At 25.6% G+C, this 10,270-nt stretch overlaps 1 protein-coding gene across 1 annotated transcript in view; it reads right to left on the minus strand.

The window, feature by feature from the left end:
* Positions 1-3,199: 3,199 nt before the first annotated feature.
* The window catches only part of LOC137637707 (uncharacterized), a 7,956-nt gene continuing 885 nt past the window's right edge, over positions 3,200-10,270 (minus strand). Inside the window, exons 2-4 of the mRNA XM_068369858.1 lie at positions 10,158-10,270; positions 8,028-8,051; positions 3,200-4,482 (exon numbers count right to left, since the gene is read on the minus strand). The exon at positions 10,158-10,270 is cut by the window's right edge and continues 162 nt beyond it. Of these exons, the coding sequence (XP_068225959.1) occupies positions 3,976-4,482; positions 8,028-8,051; positions 10,158-10,270 (644 nt within the window). The 3' untranslated portion in view covers positions 3,200-3,975. The remainder of the gene's footprint in view (positions 4,483-8,027; positions 8,052-10,157) is intronic.

Here is a 10,270-nt window from a genome sequence, read left to right on the forward strand (position 1 = left end):
ATGTATGTATGTATGTATATATGTATATATATATATATATATATATATATATATATATATATATATATATATTTATATATATATTATATATAAGTGTGTATATATATAGATATGTATATATGAATATATATGTATATATATACATATAAATATATATATATATATATATATATATATTATATATATAAATGTATATATATATATGTATATATATATACATATATATATATATACATATATATATATAATATATATATATGTATATGTGTATATATATATATATATATTTTATTTATATTTATACATATATATACTTCACACTCATATATTTTTGTATCCATATCTTTAAGCTGGGTTTTAACATACCCATTACAAAATTTATTCTAAAATAACCTTATTTTTCTCTATACAAATAAATTTCAGATATAAATATCAATTAATACGAATAGTCTTATGATCCTGAGAAGACTTGAAAATAATTTTGATGTAAAAAAAAAATATTTTTTAATTAACTCTTGTATTGATATAAACAACTTTTTGATTTTTCGAATCAATAACTTTCCTCTAATGAAAGTAATAAGATGTAAGTTAGTTTCTAAATATCCATAATTTGTAGTACAGAGTTTAGTAACAATTTTTATTTACCTCATAAAAAAAGATTCCTTATCATAATAGTAGGGAAATAGGGCTTACTTAAATCAGACATTTCCATATTAAAATTTATCAAACAAAGTATTTGGAAAATAATTTCTTTAACTATTGCTAGGAAATAATTATTATATTTTCCTTATTATTATCATAATAGTAGGGAAATGGAGCCTACATAAATCAGACATTTCCCTATTGAAATTTAGCAAATAGAAAGTATTTGGAAAACAATTTCTTTAACTATTGATAAGAAATAATGATTGTAATATTTCCCGTACCAGAAATACCCTTGGACTCTGTCTTTCACTCAATACTCACTTATGTTTACTTGCAATCAATAAGAGCATGCATCAAGAAACGCTTGAGGCAGAAGGCATAAGTCAACATGCGTTATGTACATTTCGTTTTATGCTACAATGTTTACGTGGTTTTATCATTCGTATTAAATCAATGTTAATTTTCATGAGTCGTAGCTGACTCCACGTATGCAGTTTGGATTTCGTTTGAACAAAAAACTATTTTAAAAAAATCTATTATGAAACTTATAAAAGAAAAATAGATATTGGAGTATTTTAAAGAATTGTTTTAGATTTATTTCTTATTATTTGTGAATTTAAATCTTTCTTCACATCTATTTCTACTTATTATTCTCTTTGCTATAGATGTTTTAAAGAATTTTTTTCAAATTTATTTCTTATTATGGATTTTAAATCTTTCTTCATATCCATTTCTATTTATTTATCTCTCTCCTACAGATGTTTTAAGGATTTTTTTTTCAAATTTATTTCTTATGGATTTTAAATCTTTCTTCATGTCTATTTCTACTTATTTTTCTCTGTCCTATTTTAGCATCTGAGGAACAATATATGTGGAAACTTGATTATCAAGAGAAGGACATTTCTATACTTTTGTTAAATGAAAACCTCTTAATCATTTTGAAAATCCAATAATCATAATAATTATAATAATTCCTTGATTTATTTTTCTTTTAACATCTTAGGAACAATGTATGTGGAAACTTGATTATCAAGGCGATATCATTTCTAAACTTTTGTTAAATGAAAAGCACTTAATCAATTTGAAAACTCAATAATCATAATAATAATAATAATAATTACTTTCGAATCTCCTAACTCACAACCCACCAATTTAACTAATTAATTTTCTTAATGATAATTGACCGAAAGAAATATATTTTAGATACATCAGTAACATTTTGAAACGCAACAAACAAATCAATATGATTTACTATGGCACATTTGACATAATATTGCATTATTAAACTTTTCTATTACATGGAATAGTAACCCATTTAAATTTTAATTTTAAAAGGTCAGGTGAATGCAATGGGCCCTAGAAATAATGCCAGAAGTTCTATCTTGTACATTACTTCAGACAGAAGGGTTTTAATGGGGGTACAAAATAAATGTTTAATAATGCAAAGAAAAGAATGGATTTTATAATCAGTCTCGTTAACCCATAGCATTTATCTTGATTATTTTGTTCTTACTGTGCAAGTTAGGTTGCAAAAACAATTTTAGTGGATCAAGGTTGAAGTTGAGATATCCGTAATATTTATTACATAGAATAGTAATCAATTTCTATATGTTTACTATAAGCAGCTTCATTGACCCATAGAATCTTAAATATTTTTGTTCATATTTTGAATGTTAGGTTGCAAAAAATTTTAGTGGATCAAAGTTTAAGTTGAGATATCTTTAAGGGAATTCATCTTTCCATAATGTTCGTTGTTTTGTTAATAAACTCTAATTGTTGTTTATATTGATTTTAATGTGTTAGAAATAAAATTGCATGTGTTTTGTCTACTCAAAAAGACCTTTATATTAGGTCTTAGTATTACTCTTTTTTTAGAGAAAGTTAGTTATTCCAACATAAATCATAAATCAAGATTTCAGCATTATATATAACTATCTCTTCCTTCCTTATCAATTATAATAACTTGCTTTCTACTATGAAGTAAAGTTAAATCCACTTTCGCTCCTTAAGTCACCATTAGTCTTGTGTTAAAAGTATCACTAAAATCACTTTATAATCATACAATAAACAGATAACAAGATATTGTCAACACTTATTGCTTTGTGTATAAAAACTGCTCATCTACCAGAGTTCCTTGCTTTAGATTTTCTTAAATAAGCGCGTTTTATTTACTAGCGTTTATTAAACACTTGGGACACTTTAAATGTCCTTATGTATTGTGTTAAGAAGCATATTTTACAAAAGTTGTATTTATTTATTTATTTATTTGTGTATAACACCACTTGTCTTTTGCGAAATAACTATTTTTTCATATTTTTCATCTTATAATTATATGCAATATCTATATTTTCGAGTTTTACGCCTTACATCTATTTGAAAAAGCTATATTTTCTAATTTTCCACCGTATGTCTATTTGAATAATCTATATTTCAAAATTTTCCACCGTATATTTATATGCTAAGTCTTTATTTTTAATTTTTTTCACCATATAATTGTAGGCAAAATCTATATTTTCAATTTTTTCACCATATGATTGTAGGCAAAATGTATATTTTCAAATTTTCCACTGTATATCTATTTGAAAAAGCTATATTTTCAAATGTTAATATTATAATTATATGCAAAATCAACATTTTCAAATACCCCACCTTGTAACTATATGCAAAATCAATATTTTCAAATTTTCCACTTATAACTATACGCAAAACTCCTGAACCGATTCAAGTCAAAATTCAATATGTCTGGAGGTGTCAATTTTCACCTGAAGAATCACAAATCTGTGTTTACACTGCAGGTCTCTAAAATTACCCGGGAATTTAATGAAGAATAGAGGAAAATAATAATTATGGCTAATCGAGGATTGAAAAATATCACGCAGGATAGCCTTGTGTTTTCTCTTAACCTTTCTGAATATGCATTAGAAATCCAGGAATCTTAAATTGTCCTTAGAAATCCAGGGATCTTAAACTGTCCCTAGAAATCTAGGAATCTTAAATTGTCCTTAGAAATCCAGGGATCACAAATGGTCCCTAGAAATCCAGGAATCTCAAATTATCCTTAGAAATCCAGGGATCTTAAATTGTCCTTAGAAATCCAGAGATCTTAAATTATCCTAACATGAACAGTCAAGCGGTCGAAAGATATCACATTAGTGACCCTGGTAACATCCTGGCCTTTAAGAAGAACTACGTATGCAGGATTGATATCCAGGCTATTTAGGATACCAAACTAAAGAGCATGATATCACTGGCTTCCTGGAGACATCCAGGGCTCCTGAAGATTAGCCAGGCCATCCAGGGGATCCTCAAGCGTCTATAGATCGAGGGATATCACACTAGAGTCCCTGGCTTCATCATGGCGTCCCGAGAGAAGATGTATTTAGTCTCCGGGGATCTCTGGTCGTCCATCAAGATGGCGCCACTGTTGTGATGCGAGTTTAGGCTCCTTGGAGACCGAGGCGAACAGGACTTCGCGCTCCGGGGGTACGAGGGAGGCGAGGGTGATCCGTAGGGCACGTTCCTCATGCTGGAGTAGATAGAATGCCCCGAGAGGGTGTGGGCGTTTCCGTTATGCCGTAAAGAAGGAGGGGAGTCCTGATAGTCAGGCGCCAGGAGGTTCCGCCCGCTGTCGGACATCGAGTGGTTGTCCTGACGGCGACGCGTGCCTCTCCTGATGGTGCAGAAGTCAGGGACGTCTGGATTCTGCGCCGACGCAGGGATGGGATTCGTGTAGGGACCGGAGTCGCTGAAGGATGCGCGGCGCCCGTTTGGGAGGGGCGCGTAGTCCTTCCCGCTGTAGTCGACGAAGGGGACGTACCCACGCCCACCATCCAAATCCTAGGAGGAAAATAAAGTCCTAATTAATAAAATTCTTTTATTAATGAATAATTTAATTACGAGACTTATAAAGTCCAAATTAATGAAAAATATAATTAATGTAAAATTTAATTACGAGACTCATACAAGTCCAAATTAATGTAAAATTTAATTACGAGACTCATAAAAGTCCAAATTAATGTAAAATTTAATTACGAGACTTATAAAAGTCCAAATTCATGACAAATCTAATTACCAGACTTATAAAAGTCTAAATTAATGAAAACTTTGATTACGAGACTTATAAAAGTTTTAATTAATGACAAATTTAATTACGAGACTCATAAAAGTCCTATTTGATGAAAAATTTAATTACGAGACTATTAAAAGTCCAAATTCATGAAAAATTTAATTACGAGACTATTAAAAGTCCAAATTCATGAAAAATTTAATTACGAGACTCATAAAAGTCCAAATTAATGTAAAATTTAATTACGAGACTTATAAAAGTCCAAATTCATGACAAATTTAATTACGAGACTTATAAAAGTTTTAATTAATGACAAATTTAATTGCAAGACTCACAAAAGTCCAAATTAATGAAAAATTTAATTGCGAGACTCATAAAAGTCCAAATTAATGTAAAATTTAATTACGAGACTTATAAAAGTCCAAATTCATGAAAAATTTAATTACGAGACTTATAAAAGTCCAAATTCATGAAAAATTTAATTACGAGACTCATAAAAGTCCAAATTCATGAAAAATTTAATTACGAGACTCATAAAAGTCCAAAATAATGTAAAATTTAATTACGAGACTTATAAAAGTCCAAATTCATGACAAATTTAATTACCAGACTTATAAAAGTCTAAATTAATGAAAACTTTGATTACGAGACTTATAAAAGTTTTAATTAATGACAAATTTAATTGCAAGACTCACAAAAGTCCAAATTCATGAAAAATGTAATTACGAGACTCATAAAAGTCCAAATTCATGAAAAATTTAATTACGAGACTTATAAAAGTCCAAATTCATGAAAAATTTAATTACGAGACTTATAAAAGTTTTAATTAATGACAAATTCAATTACGAGACTCATAAAAGTCCTAATTGATGACAAATTTAATTACGAAATTCATAAAAGTCCAAATTAATGTAAAATTTAATTACGAGACTTATAAAAGTCCAAATTCATGACAAATTTAATTACGAGACTTATAAAAGTTTTAATTAATGACAAATTTAATTACGAGACTCATGAAAGTCCTAATTGATGAAAAATTTAATTACGAGACTCATAAAAGTCCAAATTAATGAAAAATTTAATTACGAGACTCATAAAAGTCCAAATTAATGAAAAATTTAATTACGAGACTCATAAAAGTCCAAATTAATGAAAAATTTGATTACGAGACTCATAAAAGTCCAAATTAATGAAAAATTTAATTACGAGACTCATAAAAGTCCAAATTAATGAAAAATTTAATTGTGAGACTCATAAAAATCCAAATTAATGAAAAATTTAATTGCGAGACTCATAAAAGTCTTAATTAATGAAAAATTTAATTACGATACTTAAAAGTCTAAATTAATGAAAAATTTGATTATAAAACTTATAAAAGTCCAAATTAATGAAAAATTTAATTACGAGACTTAAAAGTCTAAATTAATGAAAAATTTGATTATAAAACTTATAAAAGTCCAAATTAATGAAAAATTTAATTACGAATGAAATGAATGACAAATTATGAAATTTATAAATGAATAATTATATATATTTTCTATTTTACATTTATATAAATATATAGATCAAAACCTGGCACCAAAAAAATCTCAATAAAAGAAAAACAGAATTTAAGATTCTTAAATGAACAATGAATAGAATATGAATATGAATGAAAATATAAATGAATAACTAAAAATGGTCTAATTTTAGATATTTGATTATAGAGATCAAAGACTAATGCAAAAATTATACCTCAATGAATGAAAAAATAATAATTCCGAGATTTCTAAATGAATATATGAATGAATATTATATAAACGAATGAAAAATATGAATAATTAACTATAAATTGATGACTCTGAATAGGGGGGTAAGTTTACGAAGATATAACCTTAGAGAAAGATATATTTACAAAGAATATATTGCGAACATACAAAGGAGAATAAATTTAAAGGGTAAGCAAATAAATAAAGTTTCAAAAATAAATAGTGATGAATAGAGAAATTTTCATAGTCAAGATTCACCACTGATTCAATTAAAAAAGGTTGAATGAATCGTTATACAAAACCATAATATAGTGAATAGGTAAAGATGTAGAATCATGAATAATCTATAAATTTGCTGAAGGAAATAAAGCGTAGAAAATCACTTTGCAAATCCTTTAATTAATAAGTAGTAATTGATTCAGGGACTCTACAAAAACGTTATATATATACATATATATATATATATATATATATATATATATATATATATATATATATATATATATATATATATATATATATATATATATATATATATATATATATATATATATATTATATATATATTATATATATATATATATATATATATATATATATATATATATATATATAAATTACAATTTGTGGATATTCAAAGAAAAAAAAGATTGCTACTTCCGCCAACGAAGTTGGATGGAGGTTATGTTTTACCCCCTGTTTGTGTGTTTGTATGTTTGTTTGTGAACAGCTTCCTGGCCACAATTTTAATCGTAGATTAATGAAACTTGCTGGAATTAACTGTTATGTAAAAAGCTGGAAATTATCAAATTTTGGAAGGTCAAAAGTCAAGCAAAATGTTCAATTTACGTAATCAGTCATAAGTTTGGACATCGTTGTCACAGAGACTTCAAACTTGGTTCATATTTGATTAATACATGTTAAGGTCGAAGGTCAAGGTCGAGCATACGCCTACAATTTTATTTGTAAAGTAATGAAACTTTCAGGGATTTTAAACTGTTATGTAAAGAACTGGAAATTATTTAAATTTTGGAAGGTCAAAGGTCATGGTCACGGACGAGCAAAACATCCAAAACTCAGTCCAAAAAGCCGAGAAATAACCTGCCCTGGCGGATGTCTGCGCTCTAACGAGTGCACCTCTAGTATGTAAATATTTCAGGGATTCTACAAAAAAGGGATAATATATAATTATATCTTTAGATTTATAATTATATATATATCTTAATTTATAATTACGTAATTTATAATTATAATTATAATTATAATTTAATTTATATAATTTATATGATTATATTAATTATATAATTCATAATTATAATTATAATTATATAATTATATATAATTATAAATTATATAATTATATAATTTATAATTGTAATTAAAATTATAATTATAATCAATTTATAATTATAAAATTCATAATTATATCTTATGGATATTATATTATACCATATCCATAAATATAAAGAATCAGATAAAAGGGTCTGAAGGTAATTTCTAAACAAACATGCCTAGTAAACATTTCACTAATAACAAATAATCATGCAATACTAATAACATATATTTACCTTAATATATGGATATGTATAGTCCTGAACAAATGAATACATACATATCATAAGTAAAACAATCAATATATTATAAAAGATATAAAAAGATAATGAAAACAGTAAATTGGCAAATTATTAACAGGCAATGATAAATGAGGCATTATAAAATACTAAATGAAGGATAACTTGAAAAGAAATAGCTAAGAATAATTCTGCAAAATATCAAATATTTTGAAAATATATAAAAGATATAAGCCAAATAATTTGTCCAGATTTTTTTTTAAATCATATAAACCAATATATAGATTATGCAGGAAATTTTGAAATAACATTCAATCATATCCATTCAACAACTGATAAAACATTTAATTATCAAACAATAAAAAAATTGATAAAAAAAATTATTCAATACATTGTTCAACATTTCAGTATAAAATGGAAACTTCTAACATTCAGATTAGTAAGCAAATTATTAAATAAAATAATCATATCCATTCAGCAACTAATTAAGCATTCAATTATCAAACAATAAACAAATAAATAAAAAAACTAAATCATTCAAAACATTGTTCTATATTTCAATAGAACATTAAAGCTTCTAACATTCAGATTAGTATGTAAATTATGCAAGAAAATTATGAAATAATATAATCATATCCATTCAACAACTAATAAAACATTTAATTATCAAAACAATAAAAAAAAATAAGATGAATCATCCAAGACATTGTTCAATATATCATTAAAACTGAAACTTCTAACATTCAGACTAGTAAGTTATACAAGAAAATTATTAAATAAGATAATAATATTCATTCAGCAACCAATAAACCATTTAATTAACAAACAATAAAAAAAAAAATAAACATTCAGTACATTGCTCAATATTTCAATAAAAAATTAACACTTCTAACATTCAGACGTAAGTAATGCAAGTTCATATCCAATCAATAATTAACAAACCATTTAATTAACAAACAATGAAAAAAAATAAATAAAAACAAACCATTCAAGACATTGCTCAATATTTCAATAGAAAATTAAAACTTCTAACATTCAAACGTAAGTAAATGATGCAAGTTCATATCCATTCAACAATTAATAAACCATTTAATTAACAAACAATAAAAAAAAAAATAAAAACAAACCATTCAATACATTGCTCAATACTTCAATATAAAATTAAAACTTCTAACATTCAGACGTAAGTAAATGATGCAAGTTCATATCCATTCAACAATTAATAAACTATTTAATTAACAAACAATAAAAAAAAAATAAAAACAAACCATTCAAGACATTTCTCAATATTTCAATAGAAAATTAAAACTTCTAACATTCAAACGTAAGTAAATGATGCAAGTTCATATCCATTCAACAATTAATAAACCATTTAATTATCAAAACAATAAAAAAAAATAATTCAAAAACTATTCAATCCAACATTCAGACGTAAGTAAATGATGCAAGTTCATATCCATTTAACAATTAATAAACCATTTAATTATCAAAACAATAAAAAAAAAATCATTTAAAAAACTATTCAATTAACAAACCATTTGATTATCAAAACAATAATAGAAAAATAAAATGAATCTTATAAAACAATATTCAATAAAGAAAATTAAATCATCCAAAACATTATTCAAAGTAGATTATGCAGTTCATATCCATTCAACAATTAATAAACCATTTAATTATCAAAACAATAAAAAAAAATTTAAAAACTATTCAATTAACAAACCATTTGATTATCAAAACAATAATAGAAAAATAAAATGAATCTTATAAAACAATATTCAATAAAGAAAATTAAATCATCCAAAATATTATTCAAAGTAGATTATGCAGTTCATATCCATTCAACAATTAATAAACCATTTAATTATCAAAACAATAAAAAAAAATTTAAAAACTATTCAATTAACAAACCATTTGATTATCAAAACAATAATAGAAAAATAAAATGAATCTTATAAAACAATATTCAATAAAGAAAATTAAATCATCCAAAACATTATTCAAAGTAGATTATGCAAGTTCATATCCATTCAACAATTAATAAACCATTTAATTATCAAAACAATAAAAGAAATCATTTAAAACACTATTCAATCCATAAACATAAAACTATAACCCCCCACTCACCGTTGGATCCGGCAGGAAATTATTATCCTCCGAATCACCGCTGAGCCGATTCAGATTCCTAGCCGACCTGGTATTGGCATCGTCCGTCGGCGACAGCTGATGGAACTGGCGCC

This window comes from Palaemon carinicauda, unplaced genomic scaffold (assembly GCF_036898095.1).
Source record: "Palaemon carinicauda isolate YSFRI2023 unplaced genomic scaffold, ASM3689809v2 scaffold932, whole genome shotgun sequence".
Classification (NCBI taxonomy): Eukaryota; Metazoa; Arthropoda; class Malacostraca; order Decapoda; family Palaemonidae; genus Palaemon; species Palaemon carinicauda.